The sequence below is a fragment of the Ambystoma mexicanum genome, chromosome 13, assembly GCF_040938575.1.
Source record: "Ambystoma mexicanum isolate Mex_15411 chromosome 13, UKY_AmexF1_1, whole genome shotgun sequence".
Taxonomy (NCBI): Eukaryota; Metazoa; Chordata; class Amphibia; order Caudata; family Ambystomatidae; genus Ambystoma; species Ambystoma mexicanum.
The window spans coordinates 524,870,588-524,897,316 of NC_090938.1; the positions used below are offsets into that span (position 1 = coordinate 524,870,588).

General features: G+C 48.3%; 1 protein-coding gene across 4 annotated transcripts in view; it reads left to right on the forward strand.

Annotated features, from left to right (window-relative positions):
- Positions 1 to 26,729, forward strand: part of LOC138521418 (myosin light chain kinase, smooth muscle-like) — a 604,815-nt gene that overhangs the window by 228,603 nt on the left and 349,483 nt on the right. For all 4 annotated transcript variants that reach the window (XM_069634224.1, XM_069634225.1, XM_069634226.1 and 1 more), the window contains exon 4: positions 4,626 to 4,796. In XM_069634224.1, the coding sequence (XP_069490325.1) occupies positions 4,626 to 4,796 (171 nt within the window). The remainder of the gene's footprint in view (positions 1 to 4,625; positions 4,797 to 26,729) is intronic.

The following is a 26,729-nucleotide window of genomic DNA, read 5'->3' on the forward strand; positions in this document are numbered from 1 at the left end:
ACTAAATCTCATGCAGATCTTGTCCTCTCTCTTCCTCTCCCCCTGCCCTCTCTACCCTCTGTTCTTCTTCTGGCCCTTCTTCGGCTACCTCTCCTCCCTCTTTCTCTGCCTTTCCCCTATTCTCCTCAGACAAGGTTTCCAGACAAGTCCGATCTATAAAAGTCTCATCAAAACAAGTTCACCTCTGTTCCTCCAAAACCATCAAGGATCCCATTGACACCTTGGCCCCTGCTCTGGCTGACTTTTGCAACCACTCCTTCACCACTGGAGTCTTCCCTTTCCCCCTGCAGCACTCCCTTGTGCACCCTCTTCTTAAGAAACCCTCTGCCGACCCGTCCTGGCCGGCTAACTATCGCCCAAACTCCATCACTCCTTTCTTGGGCAAACTCCTGGAAAAGCTGACCATCTCCCAGCTGAATCTTCACACTGAATCTGTTGGTAGTCTCCATGACCATTAGTCTGGCTTCAGAGCTGCCAGAAGCATGGAAACTGCTCTCCTGAACTCCATGAAGACCTGCTTTCGAACCTCGATTCCAACACTCCCTGTGTCCTCTTCTTACTAGATCACTCTTCTGCCTTTAACATGGTCAACCATGCCATCCTGCTTAATCTTCTCTGTGATAACCTGGGTATCACCAATTAGGCCCTGGCTTGGCTGACCTCTTGCCTCTCTGATCGACTCTCCCAGGTCCAACTTGGGTCCTTCCTCTCCTCTATCTCTACCTCTATCTCTATCTCTATCTCTATCTCTATCTCTACCTGTGGTGTTCCCCAGGGGTCTAACCTCTCTCCCTGGTTGTTCAACCAAAACCTGGCACTTCTTGCCCACTGCATTGCTGCTCACTGCCCCAACTTTCAGTGCTATGCAGATGACACTCAACTCATTTTCAGGCTCCCTTCCGTCACTTCTTCTCCTTCTCTCATCCCTGACTGTCTGTCTGATATCCAGGAGTGGTGTGCCGCCAATGATCTCTGCCTTAATGCTAGTAAAACCGAGATTCTTCTCATCGGCACACCCACTCCCTCTTTCCTGTCACTCTCTGGCCGGCCTTTCTTGGACCACTTCCTGCTCCCACTTGTGAGGCTAAACACCTCGGGGTCATCTTCGACTCCACACTCTCCTTCTCTGCTCACATCTCTGACGTCTCTAAGAACTCACACTACCAGCTGCACCTCCTCAGAGGTATTCTTCCTCTCCTCTCCTTCCCACAGAAGCTCACTGTCTCCAGAGCTCTGGTTCTCTAGGCTGGACTACTGCAACAGCCTCTTTCTAAATCGTCCTGCTTCTACTCTCCGCCCTCTGCAACTCATCCAGAACAGGACTGCGAGACTTGTCGTTGGCCTCAAGCCCTGGGATCGTATCTCTCCAGGACTGAAATCTCTGCACTGGCTCCCAGTGGCTGCGAGGATTCAGTTCAAAACCCTCTGCATTGTCCATAAGGCCTTGTGGGGCCTCAATACCTTCAACACTCTCTTCCTAAATATCTTCTATCTCGAGCTCTTCACTCATCCACCTCCAACTCCCCCAGGGTCAGTCACTTCTCCAAGCAACGAAATGGTGGTAGATCTTTTTCTTCAGCTGGGGCCTCCCTCTCGAACAGCCTCCCTACCTCCCTGAAACTTGAGGAGAACCATCTCCGGTTCCGTAAGCACCTCAAAACCTTCCTCTTTGCTTCTGCTTCCTCTCCTCCTCTCCTCTGCTGAACTCCTGGCTGAAACTGCACTGGCCACCTGGCTACCCTCTGATCTCAGGCCCAGGTCCCCTCCCACGCCAGTTGCACACCTGCACTGCCTCCCTGGCCACCCCCGTGTTTGAGGACTGTTTTCTGTATCCCTACAGTTCCCTACCAGCACTTGACACCTGATGTCTGCACTTACCCTTGCACTTGCCACTAACTGGCCGCACCATTTACTTATTGCTTTTATTTATTCTATTTAGTTTAACGGTCGATCCCATCTACTGCACTGCCCACTCCCGTCCTCCCCTCTGCACTTTTCCACTTCCCCCTTCCCTGCACTTGCGCATTCTCAAAGTCACCTGGCCTAGTATGATCGCTGTCTGTTTTTCCTCTGTTCCCCTTCCCCTGCCTCGTCACGCCTTGAAATACTTGTGTATAGGCACGTTATAAATGCCATATCATATCAGATCATAACACGCTGAACATATGCGGGGCAAAATCGCCAAAAAGCAAATAGGAGACATCTGCAAACTCCTAAATTCAAACAATTGCCCAATAACCGCTCTACAATCAAATGCAGTAACTGAAGAGGAGTGGATGATCCACTTTACAAAAGTGTTCAATGAGCCAGATGAGACGTCCCGGCCCTGAGTGGTCATTCTCCACTAAGGAGGAAGTAATACGGCTGGTCATCAACAGAGCCAGTAACTCAAGAGTGCCTGGACCAGGCGGCTTGACAAATGCCATCCTGAAGGCAGACCCAAAATTATGGGCAACGTTGTTAGGGATACTTTTTGGTCGTATCAAGAAGCTCAAACAGGTTCCGGCTACCTGGAAAAAATCTATAGTGGTGCCCATATTCAAGATGGGCAATAGGGCAAATCCCACCAATTATCGCCCTATTGTCTTTCTGGATGTGATTGGAAAGGTGTTTGCTAAGTTGGTACTCGCAGCCTTGGACACATGGACATTGGCAGCGGGGCGGCTGGATAGCTGGCGGTAAGGCTTTGTTAAGGGAATTAACACATCATTGAATGTGTTTGTAATAAACCTTATGAAAAAGCGGTTTAATAACCTTAACGGGAAGACCTACCTGGCCTTTATCGATCTATCAAAGGCATTCGATTCAATAAACCGAAGGAATATGTGGAACAAACTGACTAAATGGGGCTGTCCGTGGGACATTTTGGAAGCACTAAGAGAACTGCACATAGGCACAGAGCTACAGATAAAGCTGCACCAAAGTGGCTCCCTGTCTTGCCCAATAAAAACATCAAGAGGTCTAAAACAGGGTTGCCCTTTGGCACCAGCTCTGTTCAATCTTTTTCTCTCAGATCTTTCAGCCACTCTGAACAATGCAATAAGCTTCCCTCTAATATTGATGGAGCCCTATTGACCATCTCCTATACGCGGACGACCTGGTCTTAATAGACCAAACTCCAGTGGGTCTGCAACACCAACTGAATGCTCTAACTGTATATGTACAAAAGAATGACTTGAAAGTAAACGTAAATAAATCAAAGACCCTGACAAGTCAAACCGCCAAAGGGAGGAAATTGGGCAGAAAAACATGGTATATAGAAAACGAAAGGCTAATGGAAGTCTTGTAATTTATGTACCTGGGCAGTTGCATAAGCACAGCCCTGAGGGAGGTACCACATCTGAACATATGTAGGACTAAAATGCAAACTCTAGCGAACTAGGTAAGGTTGATTAGGAAGAAATTTGGTACATTTTCAATCATTCCAGTCCTAACCTTCTACAAAATGAAGGTACTACCAACTGGGACCTTTGGGGCTTAAGCCTCTGCGGCAATACCAGTGAAAACATGAGGCAAGCTAGAAGCAGGATTCTGGAAAAAAAATACTAAAGATCCCAAACTGTGTACCTGCTGCAACAATAATACACAAGCTTGGCTTGATATCTGTGCATGCAGAAGTCACTTGGAAAAACCTGTTCTTGTTTCGGAACTGTATTCTGGACACACCAGTTAGAGGCACCAGCATTCTAAAAGAAGCAATTGTGGGCAGTCATGATAAAGATCTGCAGGACTGGAGAAGAGCATGTTGAGACGTGCTAGAAAACCTAGCTATGACAGATGAACAGCTATAGGCCAATCCCATCTCGGGAAAAGTGAAATTGTGGAGACAGGATTGGATCTTGACTCAAGAAAAAGCTAGACATGTGACATTTTATCACCAGGATGTTGTAATATGCAGGCCTTGGAACATCCTACCAAAATACCGGACAAAGTCACCATGTGGCTGGCTAAGATCCAAATATTTATGATTCCGCCTGAACCTGTATCTCACCTTGGAAATTCTAAACTTTAGGAATAAAGATGGCCTAAAGGAGTAACATCCGCAGACTGTGTAAGATAAAGAACGAGAAAGAAACACTGAAACACCAGGTCCTGTTCTGCAAGGCAATGGCCTCACATAGAATGGAAAGTCCAAAACACATGATGGGGAGCATTGGCGGCAGATTTGCATGCAGGGGGAAATCATGTTGTTAATCATTGCTCTAGTTACTTACTTAGAGAAAGTTTTTAAATGCATTCATGAAGTGGATGAGGTGCTGTGAGTTAACTAGGTCTTAGAAAGGAATGTAGTAAGCCAATGGTCTCAATGGAAGATCGTTTGGACTTTTTGACTCTGTAAAGGTAAAAAACATATGATAAAGTTATAATACCTTTTTTATCTTTTTTTTTAAGTATAGGTTTTGGACACAGGCAGACTTTTCATTTGAACTTATAGACACTGATTATCCTTAGTTTTCTTTAGGTAGGGAAATCCCACCTTAGCATAGGGCAAGTTAGGCCTTACTCCATCCTGACATTAAAATAAATGAAGCTTTTCGTAGAAAGGCGAAGCTGCTGTCTGTGTCTTACTTCATGATGCCTTCACAGCTGTCCCTTGATGCTACCCACTTACTGTTCTGTTTCAGTGACGGGCAAAGAAAAGACATGCAGTGTCCTCCCATCCAGAATGATGTTACCGTCCATCCTGCGTGCGAAGGGGACAGAAACTGCACCCGCTACACCCCATGGAAGTCACATCTCTCAAAATCATGTCTCGATATCCAGTCAATCTGTCGCCAGCCCCGGTCTAAGCCAAGGTATGCTTTGCTGATATCACATTGTGTTACATCTGTCTGGGATAACTGTGGAGCGGTGGGATGGGCAACTTCTGGGCTGTCTTCCTCCAGCCTAGTGCATAGCCCAAAATAAATATGTACACAATAAGTTGGTCCACAGAAAGGGCGCTACACTGAGTCAAAGAAGATGCTACAACCTGGCTTGTATTGAGATCGGGCCGCATCAAGCTCCACTTTGTGACCAACCCGATGACAATACACAGAGGAGTCCGACTCAGAGATTAACGTTAGATGTAGCGTTGAGCCTATATGTGTCCACTGTGGAACTCCTCTGGCTGCTCTTCATGACAATGTCCTTATGCCAGCAATACTCTGCCACCATGTCCTCTGCTGTGGTCATCCTATGTCCAAACACAAGTGGGTTTGAGTGTGCTCTCGTTTCCCCCGGGGAGTCTCCTTCTGCCAACTGACTGTTTCCTTGCCTCCTTTACTCTTCTCTCCCTACACCACCACCCACAAGCTCATGTCATCACGCCTGCCCGCAGCAGGTTAGGTCATTGTCAATTCTCTGCACCAGCATGCCACACCACGCAGCGTTAATGCTGCGAGATATGTATGTTTGCCTGTGTGCATTCGCTGGCCTATAGAGAGGTTGGAGAATTCACGCCAAAGGATTCACTGAATACAGTATCTTTATTAAGGGATTGTCTCACAAGGTGGGTCCGGAGGTTGCAGGCTTCTTGTTGTCAAGCCATCATGCTGTTCAGTCGTACTGTCAGAGCTTCTGACAGTCTTCTGTTCTTCTCACAATCCATTTTAGACCTTCAGATTAATTTCCCCATTTTCAGTGTTCAAGGGGTTGTAGCATTCAGTTTCATATAATTAAATATTTCAATGGAGAAGCATAGACATGTTTGTTTAACAAGTGGGGCCTGAAGCCAATGCATTTGGGCCCACCGCAGTGACATTTAACCCCTCTAAATGCCCACACAGTGCTGCTGAGTGGGCATTTACAGATTTTGGGTGGGCCTTGCATGGTCAGGCCCTACCCTGCCTACGCCTCTGTTTCAATGATCAAATGCTTTCACCGTTGTTTGTGGGCTTGGACACTCAGTTCCCTGACATGCAACATTTCAGTTAGCCAATGCTTTCTTTGTTGACTGTGGGCTTTCCGACTCAGCCTCCAAACATTCAACGTGTTGATAATCACATGTATTATGATTCTGCTGTGGGCTTTAACACTCAATTCCCAACATGCAGTGCTTCAGTAGCCAAATGCTTTCTCAATTCGAATGCGGATATTGGCGCCTGTCAAAGTTCTCCGGCGTTATCTGCTTTGGATGCTCTGCTCAGCATTACTCATGTATGCCTGGTACCTGGATGCCCATCCACAGCACAGGTTTCTCCCCTGTGACTCTGTGGTATTTGTATTCGACATAGTGTTGGGGGTGCTCCGCATTCATCTGCGCCCACGCACACCAAGAATGCATGGAGCCAAGGTTCTTATCAACCGTCTTTATTCCCTTCATACAACGTACTGCCTCACTTTCCCCTCTCCCTGTCCCTCCCCTTCCGCTCTCCTCCCGCCCTGGTGTGTATTATCTCTTAAAGGGGCTGTGTCCCTTTTACTCGCATACAACACCTCGCCCGTGCTTATCATGAAAGCCAGTTCACATCTGTTCAATGAGTCTCGCTGGTCTTCTCACTGTTCGGTGAGGTCGGCCCAGGGATTCCCTGTTTTCACCGACTGTTTCAACTGGGGGTTCTACTTCGTCTTCCTCGCTTGGGTCTTCACTTGCCGTCTCTTGTGTCTCTGGCTCTTCCAGATATAGCCTTTTAAAGAATGAGCAGTTTTGCGTAATGTCCCCTGGTTCACCAGTAGCCGTGCTCATGGGTCCTTTGATGGCTGTGATGACCCGGGGCTCTGGGCTGTAACACGTGTCAGTTTTCTTGCGCTGAGTTTGCCACACTAGGACAGTTTGTCCTACCTCTAGTTGGGGTTCTTTCGCTCTCCTTTTTCTGTCGGCCCACTCTTTGGCCTTCCTCTTCTTTTCTGCGTCTCGTTCTCTGATGGCTGTATCTTCTTCTGGTGTGTAGTCTTCCCACCGGGGAATGCGTGTTCGGGGTTGGTATTTCACCATGAGCTCGGCTGGCGGCTTTCCCGTCGCGTCATGCTGAGTATTCCTGTAACATTTGAGCATGCTGCAGATAGCTTGCATGTGGGGAATTTGCTCCACTACAGCCTTCTGTCTGGTTAACTTGATGGTGGCCATGAACCGCTCCATCATCCTGTTGGCTTGGGGCCAGAGCAGTGTGACCTTCTGGTGGCGGAACCCTAGGTGGTCTGCAAGCCTGGCAAACTTGCATCTTTGGAACGGGGACCCGTTATCTGTCTTGACAATGTTCGGGATGCCCCACTCGCTGAATAGTTCGTCCACAATGGGTGCTGTCTCAGTGAATGATGACGATGGTATTTGTTTGACAAATGGGAACCTTGAGTACTCGTCGATGATTACCAACAGGTATCCACCTTCTTCTAGGGGTCCATAGAAGTCCATCGCGACTTTTTGCCAGGGTCTTGCTGGAAGTGTGGTTGGTTGGAGGGGGTTCGGGTTTGACCCCTTTGCTGCTAGTTGGCAGGGCCGGCAGTGCATCAGCATGTCTTCAACCACCGCATCCATATACGGAAACCAGACGTGGTCCCTGAGGATCCTTTTTGTGTTGTCGGTCCCTCTGTGGCCCTCGTGGGCTAGTGTTACTAAGGTCTTTCTTAGGTCTCTCGGGGCTACTAATCTGTTTCCTCGAAGTAGTATGCCTTGGTCTGTGGCTGTCAGTTCTCCATGTATTTTGGCTAGCCGATTGAGATCTTTTATGTCTGCCTCCTCCCCTCTGTTTCCTCTTTTTTGGCGCTCTCTCCATTTGTTGGAGCGGGTGAGGGAAACGGCGGCATTGATTGTTGGGTCAGCCTTGCTTCTTTCTTCAAATACTGCTGTTGAGATCGTCGGTGGCATAGCATTTGAGGACAGGTAGGAGATGTTTTCTTCGGCCTCATGGGCCATGGCGTCATCTTTGTCTAACATGGGGTGCCTAGACAGGTAGTCTGCTGGATTGGCTTCACCCCCGGGTTTGTGGATGATCTCGTAATCATATTCTTGTAACCTTTTATCCCCCATCGTTCTATTTGGGGTGGCATCTTGGTCTTAGGATTGCCGAATATTGAGAGGAGGGCCTGATGGTCCGTCACGAGGCTACATTTTCCAGCCAATGACAAAGTGGTGATACTTTTCGCAGGCCCATACTGCAGCGAGGCTCTCCCTCTCGGCTTGCGAATAGGCCCTATTTGTGTGTGATAGGGCGTGGCTGGCGTATGCCACCACCGCATGTCGAGCATTGTCATTGGCGTCAGTCGGGGCGAGAATGGCTCCCAGTCCCACTGGACTATGGTCCACCGTGATCATGGTGTGCCACTCTGGGTGAAAGTATGCCAGCTGCCGGTTGTTGGTGAGGCTCTCCTTTATGGTCGTAAACACGGCTTGACAGGGTGTGTCCCAGACAAACGGTTGGTCCTTCTTCAGGAGTGCGCGGAGTGGGTCGGTGATCGTGGCATAGTTTGGGAGGTAGCGCGCACAGTATCCGGCCATTCCCAAGAAGGAACGTAGTCCCGCTGTTGTCGTGGGTGCTTGGAGGTCAGTAATGGCCTTTATCTTATCTGGGTCGGCTGTTATTCCCTTGTCTGAGAATATGTGCCCGAAGAATTTGAGGCTGGTCTTGTTAATGTCACATTTGAGTTCATTTAGTGTCAGTCCTGCATCTTGGAGGGTCTTGCAAACGGCCATTAGGGCTTTGTCGTGTTGTTCCCGATCCTTCCCAAAGATCAGGATATCATCACTGTAGTTTAGGGCGTTAGTCTCAGACGATATCAGGCGCCTGATTGTGTCTTGGAAGATCTCCGCCGCAGATGATATACCAAAATGTAGTCGCTTGTACCTAAACAGCCCGTCATGCGTCGCAAACGTGGTGATGGGTCTTGAGTTTGGGTCCAGGACGAGCTGGTGGTAGCCCTGAATGAGGTTTAGTTTTGAAAAGTGTCTCGCCTGATTCAGTCTGATCAGCATGACTTCCAGGCTTGGGCCTGGGTGTCTCTCTCTTTGGATGGCGGTGTTTGGATGCGCATGTCAACACATATGCGCAGGTGTCCGTTGTCTTTGGGCACTATCACTATTGGGGATACCCATGGCGTTGGTCCTTCTGCCTTCTCTATGATGTCATTGCGGAGGAGGAGCTGGATCTCTTTTGACACCTGTTCCTGGAGGTGGAAACCCACTTTCCGAGGGTGCTGTGGTACTGGTGTAATCTCAGGGTTTATGTGTAGTTTGATGGTCGAGTTCTTAAGCATTCCCACTCCCTCAAATAGTTTGGGGAATTGATCTTTGAGGTCACTTTTCACCAGGGATCGGCACGTAATGGCCTTGATGGTTTCTCGTGTCGAGGGGTGTCCCTTTATTATCTCCGACTGGTCATATTGTAGGTCAATCAGTGCCAGGGCACTGGCTTTTCGGTAGCTGAGGAGGCAGCAACCAATGGACGGACTCTTGATGACATGGATTGTGGATGTCACTGTGAGATCTCGATGTGTCAGGTCACATTGAAATTGCCCCTTGGAGGTCATGGGCTGGGCCGCTCCCCATTGGAAGATGTGTGTACTGGATTCTCGTAGAGGGTATAGGGCGGTGATGTCACAGTACAGGCCTTCGTTCATGACGTTTACCGTCGCTCCCGTGTCCACGACAAATTTGTTCCTGGTGTTCCCCATTTGTATCATTACTTTGGGGGCTGCGGTGTCTTCAACGTCGACGCTGAGGAGTCAGATGTATTCCCTGTCATATCCGTCTTGCAGGTATTGAGTTTGTTCGCTTTCCCCTAGCTGGTATCTTGGTGGGGAGTTGGTGTATGGGTCCATGTCTTGTCCACGAGGCAACAGGGGGTCCCTCATGTGTGCTGTTCCCTGTTCAGGTGTTTGCATTGGGTCTCGTTGGCAGATGTCGTATAGTTCATGATCCTTCCAGTCTGGTTCAATCTGAAGCCCTTCTAGTGCCCTCACGGTGTTCGGGCATTGATATGAGCTTGTGGGGTGTGTTGCATTCCTTTCGCTAGGGCGCTGTTGTTCTGTGTGCATTTCTGTTGTGCGGCTGGTAGTTCGTTGGCGGATTGGGTTCCCTTCGGGGAGTTGTTCCTTGCACATCACTTGAAAGTGGTTTTCCATTCCACATCTTAGTCAGCGTTGGCCGATGGCGGGGCATGGTCCCCTATGAGGGTACTCAAACCCACAGCGGTAGCATTGGCGGTCGCTCTGAGTCCATTGAGCGGAGTATCTGGTAGTTGGTTTGTTTTGCAGGGTCGGGTATCGGGTGTAGGGGCTCACAGCTGCGATGATGTTGCCCTTTTTAGGATTTTCAATGGCTGCGGCCTGAACATCGACCCTTTCGTATACTCTGGCCAGGTCCAATACTTCTTTCAAAGAAAGGTTTTTTTTCAGGAGGTGTTTCCTGAACATCGAGGATATGCACCCTTCTATTATGCGTAGTCTTATCGCTTCGCCATCGTTAAAGTTGGCGAAGTCGCACTTAGTTATCTTTCTTTGAAGGCGGATGACAAATTCTCCCATGGATTCATGAGGGAGTTGACCACATTGATTGAAAGTGTACCTCTCATAGTCACGATTGGGCGATATGACCACTTTCTCATTAATGGCTTCTAGGAGTTTCGCATAAGTGGTGCGGTCCTGTGGAGGGATCGTGCGTATGATGTTTTTTATTTCTCTCCCAGCAACATTGGCAAAAGTGTTTAGTATATTGGGGGGTTCTTGTGTGCCAATGGCACCCACAAAGTCCTCGAATTCTTCGACCCATTCTTCCCATCGCTGGCCCTGGTCGTGATGCGGGTTGAGCGTGAATGGCATGGGTCTTCTCATTAGACTGGCATGTGAGGAGGGGCCTCCTGGTGATGGTGTTGGGGCATTGGCGTCGTTTGCACCTGGGAGGGACATGGCGGCTCCGTTGAGTGCGGTAGAACCTCTTTGGAGAGTAGTAGGTGTTTCCTTGGTTCCTGTGGTCAATGAGGCTGTGTGGTGCAGTTTGCCTCCAAATAACTATGGTCCCAGGTGGTGGGTGGGTGTTACTGGGTGTCTGACGCTGGGCCCAGGTCCTGCGGCCTGAGATTCATGTGCGTAGGTGTGCGCACCCCCCTTTGGTTGGGTAAGTTGCCAGAGGTGGTTGTTGGTTCTTTACACCTTTATTCCACTTAGTATGTCACAGAGGAGGGGGAGACACGAGGCCTCATGCGTAGTTGTGGGACTGTTTTCTTCCGTTCTGCACCTTCTCCCCCTTTTTTCAATGTCACAGAACTGTTTTCTTTCGTTTTGCACTTTCCCCCCTTTTTTTTTGTAGTGTCACAAGATGGGGAGACACTGGGTCTTATTTTGAGGTTATGTATCTTTTAATGTCACGCAAATGGGAGACACAGGGTTTCAGGTCCTTGCTTTCCTTTGCTGTTCGTTTCCCCCCTTCGCTGGTACCGGGACTCCTTACTTGACGGCAGATGCGTCCGCGATGCTTTGTCCTCTCGGTCGAGTCTCTTCTCCTGTTCTGATGCGGCAGGGCTTCTACTTCTTCCGTCATCAACCGACGGTTGGCAGGTTCATTGCGGCAGCTCTGTCGCCGTCATCTCTGCTTCTCCCTCCTGGCATCCGTGTTTCTCAGCTGACCGTGGTAGTCTCTGTAGTCGAGCACACAGGCTCTGGCAGCACCAGGATGGACGTTTGCGTGTTTTGTCAGGCACACAGGCCCACGTAATCTGCTGGGCGCAGGGCTCACCACACTTGTCGGGCACATGGGCCCACACTTGCCGAGCACACGGGCCCCCGAATGTTGGGCACACGGGACCACGTACTTTGCCGGTCGCACGGGCCCACCTCACTTGCCGGGTACACAGGCCCACAAACGTTGGGCACACAGGCCCACGTAATGAGCAGGGCACACAGGCTCACCTGCTTTGCTGCGCTTACCAGCCCCGGACACTGCTGGTCACACAGACCACCGTAGGCTCGTACAGCAGGGCTCACGGGCCCTCCGATGCAGCCGTAGAGCGAGGCCTCGTCGCCAGTTGTTGGGGGTGCTCCGCATTCATCTGCGCCCATGCACACCAAGAATGCATGGAGCCAAGGTTCTTATCAACCGTCTTTATTCCCTTCATACAACGTAAGTACTGCCTCCCTTTCCCCTCTCCCTGTCCCTCCCCTTCCACCCTCCTCCCGCCCTGGTGTGTATTATCTCTTAAAGGGGCTGTGTCCCTTTTACTCGCATACAACACATAGGATTCTCTCCTCTGTCTGATCTCATTTGTAGCCTGCTTCCGCTCTGGACTTGGCTCCTGGACCTGCTGATGTGGGAGCCGACTCACACTCTTCTCTGGTCCAGGCTTCCACTCTCTGCGGCCCAGGACTCCCGCCGAGTCTTTATGATAGAGATGATATATCTTCTTTCCTTATTCTCAGGAGAGATGGCCTCAGTATTTGACATACGCTGGAGACTTTGATCCCTCGCGGGTTCTCCCAGACAGTGCTGGCCTTAGCGGTGGCAGCGCCCCAGGCACTGAAAGAAAAATGTGCCCCTCCACCCCACCTGTGCCCACGGTCAATGCTGGGGACGGTGTCAAAATGTTTTTAACTCCTCTTTCCTGCACGGGAGCAGGGAGTTCATCACTGGAATAGGGTGCCGATGCGAAAGTATCAGCACCCTGTTCTAATAAAAACTGCCCTGCTCTCGCATGGAGCGGGGAGGTAATTACCTCAATAGGGTGCTGATGCAAAAGCATCAGAACCCTATTATTATTAAATGTGACCCGCTCCTGCGCTGGAAAGCCCGGGGCCAGCACAAGAGCGGGGCACATTTAATTTCAATAAGGCACCTGCCGTGCCTTCTCCCACCACGCCAGCTCGGGGGAGCCCTTGAAAGACTCCCCCTGAGACTGGCCCTGCTCACAGATTCCATTCTCCTGCACTGTTTCACTATATACTTTCTCCACCACTGCTGGCTTTTACCTTACAGTTGGCAGGCTTAACCTCATGGCTGGCTTAGCGGTGTGTCCTTCTACATCCTCCATGACAGCTGATGTGGTTTTCTGGCGCTCTGTGTTCTTATGTTATGATTCTGCCTTTTGGCCAGCATGGCGGTGCAGGGGACCCCTGTCTGGGTTTCCCACATGTGCAGTTCACAGAGCACAATCTGCGGCCATGGCAACAACAGGATCGAGGCTGACCCTCTCTTCTTTGCCGGAAAAGCTGTTCATGTGCTTTCAGCCAGAACTGCCTCATGTCACAATCTCCCCTTGTTTTCTGGTTATTGAAGGTTGGCACTCTGTGACCTGTGCCCTCTGCCTGTTCCCGCTTTCCCTCCAGTTGTACCTCGTCTCCTGGCTCTTCCATTATGCCTTCTTAGCCTAGCCCATTTTTCTCTGTTCAGTCTCTTGCTCTTGCCATTGCTGTTTGGCCCCTTGAGATCCTCCTTTTCTACTCCACTCTCTGTTTGCCTCCAATTACTTTCCATCTGCCTTGCTTGAGAGCCTTTTGTCCATCCAGCTGTACCTGAACTTCGAGCAGTTTACCACCCAATACCAGTGCTTCCACTGTCCTGTCACTCCGTTAATCGTGGGTGGTATATTCTCTAGGGGTTGGGAGATTTGTCCCACCTCTGGTCTGGGTCCTTCCGAGTGTTCAGTCCTGGGTGTTCTGGGTCTTCAACGTTGACTACCAGCCAGTATCCACGTGGACCTCCAGGAGCCTACGGACCAGCCTAAAAGGTACAAAGACACAACATGAAGTGCGCCTTGACATACAGAGGTTTTGAGTGTCTGGTATGTTTCTGGTCTCTCTTAGCGCATACCTGTTGTCCTCTTGGGTGTTAGGGAGAATTCTCTGTTAAGGCTAATTTCCCAAACCTAGTGAGTCCCCCAGCAGCTTTGCTGGATTTTTGGGGTTTATTTTTTTCTCCTGCTAAGAGTGAGACTCTTTTTCTCCCACTCTTAGACATGATTTGAGATATCCTTTGACTTTGTAATGTGTTTTATGGGCTATGGGGTCTTTTACTCCATAGGGCTTCATGTGTTTTTGGTATGTGTGTTACACAGCACCCTCCGCGCCGTAACACAGAGGTGTCATAGTGACCCCCAAACATAGACTCCGTACCCTGGGACTGACTACTGCCTCCTAGGGCATGTAAAGTCACCATTGGCTTTACTAGTCCTAAATTGTGAACAGAACCAGTACAAACCATCATATTGTGGGCGTACTGGTAGGGGCAATTCGATTGCCCCTGGGTCTGTTGTTCAAGGGGACACTGTCCAGTCCCCCCTGAGCGAGTTTTGGCTGGTGGCAGTGGATACTACTTTTTATATTCGACAGCAAATACATTCCTATGGGATTTTCCCATTGTTCGAGGCTAATACTTTTTAACATAGCCTCAAACGTATCGCCGGTTTATTTATTTAATATTAATTCACCAGTTGGTATTTTTTGCCAGAACTCGGTTCCAAAATGGCGTTTGTGTTTGCTTCTGTGACTCCAACCTGAAGTTGAGCCCTTTCTTCCACTTTTGGCGGGCTTCTGCACAGAAGCCCTCTATAGTGGTGCCACTCTGTCTGGGTACCACAGGGGGTGTGGGAGGGAGTTTAGGCACCCTGGACTGAGTTGCCTCGGCAACTCATGTCGCACTCTTGTGTGATTGGCCAGTGGTGAGCCGCCCGGCTCACCACTTAGCATGTTTGAGTGACAGCCAGGACTGATGAATGGGGGCTTTCTGCATAAAAGCAGGGCTTTGGGGACTGGGACTTCAGACGTCGCCACAGGACCAAAGAATCCGAAGAGGGAGAAGCTGAGCCAACCTGCAACGACGACACCACCAGTGGGGCCCTGCTGAACCGACTCACCACTTCTTCCAACAACAGAGGAGATCTTCATCCCGAAGAGTCTTCTTCCTTTGACTGGTGGGGATAACCAGTTTGCCCGTCTTTTCGCCTTCCCGGATCATCTCATGGCCGCCTTGCCTGTGCCAAGCACCCCGGCAACCGGGATACCACGTTTTACTACTACTGCGAATAAAAGGGTAGTACCTTTTAAACCGGAGAACTCCGCGGCTGGTTTCTTCCCTGGCAGTGTAACGACCTTCAGCTTTCCTCCGCATCGAGATCTTCTCTTCCTCTGGACGACGCCGTGACTTCCACCCACTGCCAGGAACAACTGCCCCCGCTGGAGGATCCTCTCCACTTTCAAGGTACTGTGTCCGCCTGGCCTCCCTCGCAACGGTCTGTGTGGGGTGTCTCGTAAATCCTCATCTTACCACTTGGGTTGGCCCTAGGCTGACTAACTGAACTTTTCTGAGCTGAACTGATTCCTTTTTAAACTCTCTGCAAGACTTTCCAAGCCTTTTAAACTGTGTGATCTTGGGCACATTGGTGTTCTACTCTCTCCAAGAGGGAGCCTGGCCTCTGAACTTTTTGCTCACAAGTAGACCTTGACTTTCCTGCCTTGCTGAGTGCTTCTAAAGTATTGTGTTGTGTGCTGTTCCTAATTTCTGCCTTTTCCCTCCCTTTTTCTTAACTTATTGGAGTGCCATCTTTAGTTAAGCGCTCACCTCTGTCTGGAAGTAAGTGGTGTTAACTAAGACTTGTCTAATAAGGAATAAGGGATGTATATATATTAATAGTGACTGTGTTTTTGAACTTGCTTACAATAATAGTGCTAGAGTGTTTCTAAGTGTGTCTTTAAATAAATAATTATATACTTGATACCAAAGCTCTGGTCAGTGTTTGCTTGTGCTACTGTATTTTGGTACCTATCTTGTATACTCTATATACTGTCTAACTCTTCTTGAGAGAAGTCTGGCTGCTCAGCCACAGCTACCAGGTAAATCTGGGTGGTACAGACTGCTACCAATTGGGTTTAAAGCCAACACCTGTAGTCTTAAGCCTTTTGCAGTGGTCCCTAAGGGAACTGCACAGGTTTCTGCCTAACATTGGGTGTAGGTGTGAGCTCTGTACTACATGTGAAAAAAAGGGGCTCTCCTCCCCATGAGATTTTTGAATACCTGCTCAGGCTTCTAGTTGGATCACATGACCATCGAAAGTGAAGGGAGACACTTGTGTTCCATCTCTGCAGAGCCTCAGTAGGTGTGATTCGTCAAAACGTATTAAAAGAAGTAGTCCAATTGTTGGTGAAAAGCCTCATATCTGGTGAGAACCTGTTTTTGGCTGTCACCAAGCTGAGCCGAGGACCACTTCCAAAGATACCCAGAGGATTCTGCAGGGGCCTCAACCATCTGTCCAGTTGTGTTTCAGTTGCACGCCATGAGCCAATGTTGGATTGCTCTCTTCCTCTCTCTGTACATGCGTTAGGGTGTGCCCGCCTGCTCAGTTTTTTCCTGATGGTAGCTTGTTGGTGCCATATCAATCATCATCCCCCCAAGCTGTTTGGCAACCCCACCACCGGTTAATACAGAAAACTCTCCAGCTTAATGCCAAACATTAATATCGAACTTGTATACTATGTACAGCAAGAGGGTAGTTGCTGATAGAGTTTACCTCACCCTCTGCGTCTCGTTGCCTTACAACGCAAAAGCTCCATTGGTTGCAAAAAAGGGAGAACCCTGTCTGTTGCACCTTTCTACCTTATAATATGCATGTGGCTTGCAATGTGAGCCAATGCATTTCGGACTATGTCGGTCATCAGGGCTGAATCTACAGAGAGAGAGAAAAACCACAAACAATAAGGAGTATACAACCAATCGATAATCCTACTATACCCTGCAATATCTATATATTATGTAAAGCATCACCCACGGTGTTCCATGTAGTCAAAGCATAGCTGTATCAGCATGGACTGAGAATCTGAATCATCAAATGATGTACAAAAAAGAAGGAATGTTAACCTGCGTGAGGAATGTAAAATATGTGCTGCTTATTTGGAATCAATTCTGATAATAAAAGCATGCACACATTCCAAAGTAATAGAGAAATGTACCTGTATCACTAGTGTTCTAAAACTAGTATGAACAGACTTTGAGTTTGACATACAACACCATCAAGCGGGTGGTGTGTGAAAGAATTAAGGTAAATGTGAAAAAGAAGAAACAATAAAATACCACTTGAATATTAAAGAAAAGTGTTCTGATATATACCAAAACCGTAATGTTTGCAAATATATCCACGCGCAGGGAAGGATAAATATGGATTGAAGTAGCACGGTTTAGTCACATTTAAAGAAAAACAAAATGTCATGCGTCTACTGACCAGCTTGTGTATGACTCAGTGACATCACTGCATGAAGCTCTGTTTTGTCATCATGCAGAAAGGAGCATATGGAGACAACTCTGGAGGCAACCAGTGTCCATAATTGAAAAGCAAACTAGTGGTGAACATTAGAAAGAAAAGATCAGCTCAAAAAGGACCTGGATGAAAAAAGTGATAATCAAAGGAACTGTGAGGGTGAAAAAGGATGCATAAGAGATACAAAATAAATGGGAAAATGGACAACAAAAGATTATAAAATTGCAAGGAATTAATTAAATACAAAAAATAAACACATTGAAGTTACAGCAACTTATCAGGATCATCAAAAAGGAACCGTCCATAAATAGCATGAGATCATAGGAAACAAGCAAAGATGCAGTCTTCATTTATCCCTATTGGGGTTAGAGCGTCCAGTCTATCAATCCAATATGATTCTCTGTGATCAAGGCTGTTACGCATGTCGCCATGTACCCTTGTAGTTACCACTTCCGCACCTTGAAATCAGATCTGTGCAATCATGAAGTTAAATTCATGAAAATGTTGTGCCACTGCCGAATTCTAATTGTTTGTGTGTATATTTGATCTATTTTCATTTGAACTGTTCTTGACAGGTTTGATAGATTGTGCAATGTAATAGGATTTCCAATATCAAGTAGTATTTCTCAAGGGGTCTTTGAAATGCTTGCTTTTTCAGTCATATATTTCAAGTAACTATTTCCAGGGAATCTCTGTGATTCTTGATTGATGTGCAAAATTCTCAAGTGTTCACGGTCGGTAATTGGTATTGTCTTAAGACTTCTCCTATGGGGTCTGAAGACGCCCATTCCCCGACACAATATCCAAAAGTCAGAATAATGGACACAAACCAGTAGGGAATGAGACCAGGAGATAGAGATTGCAAGAAGAACAAAGTGTTATATAAGATAAATTGTGCACGCAGAGAACTCTGCTGCCTGGAGAGCGCTCTGCCAAACATTACAAGGGCAGCACATTGTAAGGTAGAAAAACATCATTGATGATGCCACATTATGAGTACACAATTCCATAACAGAATTGGTTCAGTTCATTAGTACAGTATACATGTTTAGGTGATGACCACGTTGTATTGGCTGTTTCTTGGGTATCACTGCTGCAGCACGTGGGTCAGCTGGGCTCATCTCCGTGAGGTGAAGGTCATGTTAGCAAAACGATACACTCCTAACTGGCTAATCTGCAATACAGGATCTAATAGCATGAGACAAATGACAGTCATAAAAGTCTAACAGGAATGAGGGTGCTTCTCAGAGTTCACTAACAAGTTATAGGTACGTATTCTAACCTCTGGACCCCGGTACCCATAAACCCCATGTCCCAACCCAGTTGTCCATTTTAGGGGTTTTGCTCTATCTGATGCCTCATGATACGAATAGACAAGGGTTAGGTTTAGGAAGAATATATGGGTGTTTGGGGTCAGAGCTTTGGTGGGTGCCCTTATCTGGTCACTATGAGGGTCAGATGCATATCTGTATCAAAGGAGCAGAGGGGCATGGGCCCAGTGGACTGTGACTTTGCAGGGTGGAGTTCAAGGGGGCACAGGCAGGTTTGTGGAGATGGATGGGCACTCAGGTTGGGGCCTGCTCTGCTCTCACACAGCACAGTGAGCTCATCTGTCCTGAGACGATACTAAAGATTGCAAAAATAATGGCTGCACTTCCGTAAGAACAGGGTTTGTGTGGAGCTGGCAGGAGGCAGTGGGGTGGGGGCCGGGCTGGTGGTGTGAGGCGCTGGGCAGAGGGAGAGACAAGCTTTTAAAGAGCATTTTCAGGCCTAGTAAAAGATGGCATCTGATGTGTTAACAAAAATTGAGTCTTTGAGCTTCAGTAAGGCTTGGTTACATGTTTTCCTTGTTAGTAAATAGAAGGCGATTAGTACAGATCACATTTGAGTGGGAGGGGGGATGTCTCCCCCCTTTCGTACAAGTGGAACCTGTCTATGTGTAACGCTCACCTGGTTCCCCCGGAGGTGCAGGTCTTGATCTGGCGAGGATACTGTCTTCAGTGTTAGGCGCAGGGTTCGTTTTGCTCCCCGACTGGGCCCCCTTCCCACCGACAGTTTAAGTTGAAGAGTGAGATGTCTGCAAGGGTAAACCAAGGTATTAGTGTTTGGAAGGTTTGTAAAGTTCCTTGCCCCTCTCGCCCTTTCTTTCCCCGTGGAACTGGGTTGATATTGCGCTTACCTTATATAGGTAAATGCCGGGCTCTCCATCCTGCGTCTTGTGCAGGGGCGCTGGGTCCAGTTGCTTCACTGGATGCGAGTTCTGCCTCTTGATAGCAGAGGATTTGCTGAGAGCGAAGACGCCGTTAATGCACGAGCGTGCCTTGTAAGTAATAAAGTTCCTTTTTGATTGTTCTCTTCTCTTTCAAAAGTCTTAAGTCTTAAAGTCTATGTCTTTTCCCATTTCAGATGCTGTGGCGATGAAGATTATCCTTCTAATGGCACGTAAGTAGAAAGACTGTCCAGCGCGGTAGAATGTACCGTAATGTCTCTTTTGTCTTTGCAGGTGCCGAGGAGCTGCGCGAACAGATTGGAAGTGAACGTAATACATGTGAGCAGTCTTGTAACTAAGCGTTACTAACCGAAGTATCTTGCCTTGCAGGTGCCGGAATGCAGCGTGAGCTGAGTTGGTACGGGCGTAACACAGGTAAGCAGGCTCTGTAGTTAAATATTACTGACCGATGTTCTTTCTCTTTGCAGATGTCGGATGCCGGAAGAGAAAGGCAGAAAAAGCCGCTTCAGATGCTGCCGTTGGATTAGGTAAGTAGATTAGCTGCCTTTACTTTAGCCTAACCTGTGTCTTTGTCTTGCAGGAGCTGCAGAAGACTGAAGATGACTGAAGGTTGGATTCCAGCAGGTTATTTCGTATTCACAGGATCTGGAGCTGGAGTTTTCCTGGAGCTGACACGGTGAGCGTCCTGCTGCAGATGCAGAATAACGCGAAGCACGTGAAACCAATCGGGTGTGGTTTAAATAGCCTTCTGTAGTGCTTAGGCGTCTTCTTCCACGGCCCCACCCAGGTAAGAAAAGAGTTCCGGATTTCTAGAAGAGTTCCTGTGTTCTGCTTCCAGGGAGTGGCTCCTGCTCCACCCAGACAGAAAAGTAGTCCCAGGCAGAGAAGGATCAGGAGACCAGTTAGCTGGTAAGTAAGCAGCATGGTCTGCTACAGGTAGGTCCACCAAGCACTCTTACCTAATATGAGCCCGGCGCTTCCAGTGCCGGGACCGGTCACCATCATGAGCCTGGCGCCACTGACGCCAGGACAAGGTCCAAAAGGTCCCAATCGGGACTGGCTGGTTCCTGGGATCAGAGTTATGGGCCTGCTTCCAAGGTCGTGGGGCAAGTCCTGACCCCTTGGAAGCAGGGATCATGACAGCACCCCCCCTCAAGGCCCCTCCCAAGGTTGACTTCTCCGGAGGTCTTGGTTTGTTAGGAAATGTCCGATGAAATTTCTTGATTAGTCGGGGTGCGTGTACATGTTCTGCAGGTTCCCAAGATCTTTCTTGGGGGCCGTAGCCTTTCCAGTCAATCAGGTAGTGTAGTTTTGATTTGGATATCTTGGAATCCAGGATATTTTTGATTTCAAACTCAAGTTCTCCGTCAACTAGGATAGGTTCAGGAGATTTAGTCAATCGGGTTTCTGGTTGAACAGGTTTTAGTAGTGAAACATGGAAGACTGGGTGCATTTTCATGCGAGAGGGTAAATCTAACTTGACCGCTACTGGATTTATTATGGCAGTAATAGAGTAGGGTCCCAGGTATCTTGGGTTAAAGGTGCGTGGACCCTTTAGGGGTAAATATTTGGTGGATAACCAGACTTGATCTCCTATTTGGTATTGAGGGGCTTCCTTTCTATGTTGATCTGCTCCTTTCTTGTATTGTTCCTTGGCCCTTTGAAGGTGGGTAGTAGCTTCCTTAAAGGCTTGGGTGATGGTTGAATGTAGGTGGTCAACTGCTGGTGTTCCAAGATCCTGAGGTGGATCCAGGTTAGAGGTTCGAGGATGATTACCATACAAAAGAAAAAACGGGGTCTTTCCGGTTCCAGAGTGGACTGAGTTATTGTAAGCGTACTCGGCTATCCAAAGGATGTCCTTCCAAGTTCCTCCTGTCTGTTGCAGCATGCAGCGTAGGTACTGTTCCAAAGTCTGATTGGTCCTTTCGGTCTGACCATCGGTTTGTGGGTGGTGACTGGTGGAAAGCCTCACATCAATTTGAGCCAACCGACAGCAACTCCGCCAGAAGTGGGAGATGAATTGACTTCCTCTGTCTGAGATTAAAACTGAAGGAAAGCCGTGCAACCGAACGATGTTTTCAAGAAATTCTCGAGCCAGGATTGCTGCTGACGGTAACCCCTTTAGTGGGATGAAATGTGCCATTTTTGAAAATAAGTCTACGATTACCAGGATTGTATTGTATCCGGAACAGGGAAGTAAGTCGGTGATAAAGTCCATGGAAAGGGTATGCCAGGGATGAGGTGGAATTTCAATTGGTTGTAAGAGGCCTGCTGGTTTTTCCTTAGGACTCTTGTTCTGGGCGCACACTCCACAGGACATGACAAAGTTTCTGATGTCTTTTCTCCAAGATGGCCACCAAAAGTGACGCTTAACCTTTTCCGAGGTCTTGCCCATACCCGGGTGTCCTTCCATTAAGGAGTCGTGATAACAAGAGATGACTTGATTTTGTAAGCTGGTACAGGGTAGATAAAGTCGTTCCTTGAAGTACAATAAGTCGTTCTTTACTGTGAAGTCTTCCCCCTGAAGCTGCCATTTTTGTATGTCCGTTGGAGTTACAAGTTGTTTAACCTGGGCTTCAATTTCTTCAATGGATTGCATGCCGATCAGACCCAGGATTCTTTGTTCAGGAATAATAGGTACGAGCTCAGGGTTAACCATGTGTTCATCTACTCCAATTCGAGAGAGGGCATCCGCTTTACCATTCTTATTGCCTGGTCGGTAGGTGATTATAAAATCAAATTCGGCAAAAAATAATGCCCAGCGAAGTTGTCTGGAGGATTGAGCTTTGGCTGATTTAAGATACTGTAGATTACGATGGTCAGTAATGACAGTGACTGTGTGTCGGGCTCCTAGGAGATAATGCCGCCAGGCCTTAAAGGCGGACTTAATAGCCAACAGTTCCTTATCGGTAATGGTGTAATTGATTTCTGGGGCTGATAATTTGCGAGACCAAAATGCCACGGGGTGCAACTGGTTGGTTTCTGGATCTCTTTGTGAAAGCACTGCTCCCATAGCAAGGCTGGAGGCATCGGTTTCGACGATGTAAGGTAGTTCCGGGCGGGGATGTTTTAATATCGGGGCGGAGGTAAATTTAGTCTTTAGCTCCTGAAAGGCTTGTTCTGCCTCGGTAGACCATTCAAAACGTTTGTTTTTTCTGAGGAGAGCTGTAATGGGTTGGACTACCCGAGAAAAGTCTGGAATAAACCTGCGATAGAAGTTGGCGAAGCCCAACATACTTTGAACCCCTTTTACAGATGTTGGTGAGGGCCACTTGATGATTGCGTCTACTTTTCTCGAGTCCATGTGAACTCCGTTAGGTGACAAAATAAATCCTAAAAATTCGACCTCAGTGACCTGAAAGACGCACTTCTCTAATTTTGCAAAAAGTTTGTGTTTGCGGAGCCTCTCCAGTATTGCGGTGACGTGTTTCTGGTGTTCTGCCTCAGAGGACGAATAAACCAGAATGTCGTCAATATATACAACTACACACACATCAATGAGTTCACGGAGCACGTCATTCATAAAGAACTGGAATGCGGCCGGTGCGTTACACAACCCGAAGGGCATCACTTGATACTCGAACAGTCCCTACTTGGTACGAAAGGCCGTCTTCCATTCAACGCCCTCCTTTATTCACACCAAATGGTAGGCTCCTCTGAGGTCTAACTTAGTATATATGCAGGCGTTTTTGACTTGGTCAAGTAGTTCTGGGATCAATGGCAATGGATACCTGTTCTTAATTGTAATCTGGTTCAGGGCACGGTAGTCTATACACGTTCTTAAGTCTCCCTCCTTTTTTGGTACGAAGAACAGAGCTGAGGAGGCCGGGGACTTCGAAGGACGGATGAATCCATTAGCCAGGTACTGGTCCAAATATTGCCTTAGGTGGAGATTTTCAGGTTCAGTAAGGGCATAAATCCGACTGCACGGAAGAGTGGATCCGGGAATCAGGTCTATCTGACAGTCGTATGATCTGTGGGGAGGCAAAGAGTTAGCTTGGTCTTTCCGAAAGACATCTTGGAATTCCTGGTATTCAGGAGGCAGCTGTGGACCCTCAGAAATAGTTGCAGCTAGTTTGGTGGAGGGCTGAGGGTAGCAGGTAGAAGCGCATTCTGGAAACCGGATTGTCTTTGCTCGCCAATCAATTTGAGGATTGTGTTTCTCCAACCAAGGAACTCCCAAGATGACTTGAAACTGCGGAGCCTTGATCACATCAAACACGATCTTCTCTTGATGCCCATCTTGGCTTACTAACGTTACTTCCATGGTGGTGTGAGTTACGGGTCCGGAAGCTATTTCCGTCCCATCCACGGTGGTAATGACGTCTTTCACCGTCTTTGGACAAAGAGATAGATTCATCCTGGCGGCCAGTTCACAGTCCAAGTAATTCCCGATTGCGCCACTATCAATGTATGCTTTAATGGCATGCATACGATTAGGTTGTTCAGGACTCACGAGGACCATGGGCATGATGAAATGCGAGGTCAAAGAACTGGTTTTAACGCTCGGCAAGCGGACCTCTGCACTTGCCGGGCGAGGTCGTTTCCCGGCTCAGAATTCTCGGTACCTTTATCAGACGCCCCTACTATCTTCTTCTTGGGCTTCACGGGACAATCTCGAAGATAGTGCCCTGAGTTTCCGCAATAGAGGCATAATTGTAGTTGTCTCCTCCTTTTTCTCTCCTTTTGGGTTAAAGGTCCTTTTACACCCCCTATTTGCATGGGTTCCACAGAATCAGTTCCTTTCGTAGAACTTTGTGGCCTTGAAAAAAGTCGGGTTTCAAATCTGGATCGATCGGCTTTCCGATTCTGTAGTCGATGATCCAATTGCACTACCAGATCGATATATTCGGAACAGTCTTGTGGAGGATTTACCACTTGAGCCAGAACATCTTTTAATTCCCCACGCAGACCTCTGTAAAACAGTGTGATCCTCTTATCCTCCGGCCATCCGGTTTCCACCACTAGTCTGTTAAATGATGCAATATAAGTCAGAAGATCTTGATTGCCCTGTCGTAGTGAAAGAAGTTCATTGTCCAAGGCCTGTCCCTGATAGTGCCTTGCGAACAGTTTCTCCATACTGGCTTGGAAGTCCTGGAAGTTATGGAGAATGGGGTCATCTTGAAACACTAAGGGAACAGACCAATCTGCGGCACTTCCACTGAGATAAGAGAGCACGAAGGCCACTTTAGCCTGGTCCGTTGGAAAAGCGGCGGGTCTGCACAAAAAGTGCAAGCGACATTGATTAAAGAACACAGCAAACCTTTTCGGATCACCTGAAAAGCGTTCGGGCGGAGCCAAAGGTATATTTCCTGGTAGATTGATTTGCACCGGATTCGAGGAAGCTGGAGGAGCGTGGCCCCCACTGGGGTTTGGTAGAGGAGTTTGTCCCGCTTGAGCTTGCAACAATTGTCTAGCCAAATCGTCTGTTCGTTCTTTGGAGACCACTAACTCCCTCCTTAGGGCATTTGTTTCCTGACGTGCAGCGTGTACTTCCGCCCTCAACTCCCCGAGTAATTGGGCCAACTGGTCTGTGTCTGAGGTTTCCATTGCGCCTGGGCGGGAATTATGTGGTAAGGCTTCGCGTTCTGTAACGCTCACCTGGTTCCCCCGGAGGCGCAGGTCTTGATCTGGCGAGGATACTGTCTTCAGTGTTAGGCGCAGGGTTCGTTTTGCTCCCGGACTGGGCCCCCTTCCCACCGACAGTTTAAGCTGAAGAGTGAGATGTCTGCAAGGGTAAACCAAGGTATTAGTGTTTGGAAGGTTTGTAAAGTTCCTTGCCCCTCTCGCCCTTTCTTTCCCCGTGGAACTGGGTTGATATTGCGCTTACCTTATATAGGTAAATGCCGGGCTCTCCATCCTGCGTCTTGTGCAGGGGCGCTGGGTCCAGTTGCTTCACTGGATGCGAGTTCTGCCTCTTGATAGCAGAGGATTTGCTGAGAGCGAAGACGCCGTTAATGCACGAGCGTGCCTTGTAAGTAATAAAGTTCCTTTTTGATTGTTCTCTTCTCTTTCAAAAGTCTTAAGTCTTAAAGTCTATGTCTTTTCCCATTTCAGATGCTGTGGCGATGAAGATTATCCTTCTAATGGCACGTAAGTAGAAAGACTGTCCAGCGCGGTAGAATGTACCGTAATGTCTCTTTTGTCTTTGCAGGTGCCGAGGAGCTGCGCGAACAGATTGGAAGTGAACGTAATACATGTGAGCAGTCTTGTAACTAAGCGTTACTAACCGAAGTATCTTGCCTTGCAGGTGCCGGAATGCAGCGTGAGCTGAGTTGGTACGGGCGTAACACAGGTAAGCAGGCTCTGTAGTTAAATATTACTGACCGATGTTCTTTCTCTTTGCAGATGTCGGATGCCGGAAGAGAAAGGCAGAAAAAGGCGCTTCAGATGCTGCCGTTGGATTAGGTAAGTAGATTAGCTGCCTTTACTTTAGCCTAACCTGTGTCTTTGTCTTGCAGGAGCTGCAGAAGACTGAAGATGACTGAAGGTTGGATTCCAGCAGGTTATTTCGTATTCACAGGATCTGGAGCTGGAGTTTTCCTGGAGCTGACACGGTGAGCGTCCTGCTGCAGATGCAGAATAACGCGAAGCACGTGAAACCAATCGGGTGTGGTTTAAATAGCCTTCTGTAGTGCTTAGGCGTCTTCTTCCACGGCCCCACCCAGGTAAGAAAAGAGTTCCGGATTTCTAGAAGAGTTCCTGTGTTCTGCTTCCAGGGAGTGGCTCCTGCTCCACCCAGACAGAAAAGTAGTCCCAGGCAGAGAAGGATCAGGAGACCAGTTAGCTGGTAAGTAAGCAGCATGGTCTGCTACAGGTAGGTCCACCAAGCACTCTTACCTAATATGAGCCCGGCGCTTCCAGTGCCGGGACCGGTCACCATCATGAGCCTGGCGCCACTGACGCCAGGACAAGGTCCAAAAGGTCCCAATCGGGACTGGCTGGTTCCTGGGATCAGAGTTATGGGCCTGCTTCCAAGGTCGTGGGGCAAGTCCTGACCCCTTGGAAGCAGGGATCATGACAGCACCCCCCCCTCAAGGCCCCTCCCAAGGTTGACTTCTCCGGAGGTCTTGGTTTGTTAGGAAATGTCCGATGAAATTTCTTGATTAGTCGGGGTGCGTGTACATGTTCTGCAGGTTCCCAAGATCTTTCTTGGGGGCCGTAGCCTTTCCAGTCAATCAGGTAGTGTAGTTTTGATTTGGATATCTTGGAATCCAGGATATTTTTGATTTCAAACTCAAGTTCTCCGTCAACTAGGATAGGTTCAGGAGATTTAGTCAATCGGGTTTCTGGTTGAACAGGTTTTAGTAGTGAAACATGGAAGACTGGGTGCATTTTCATGCGAGAGG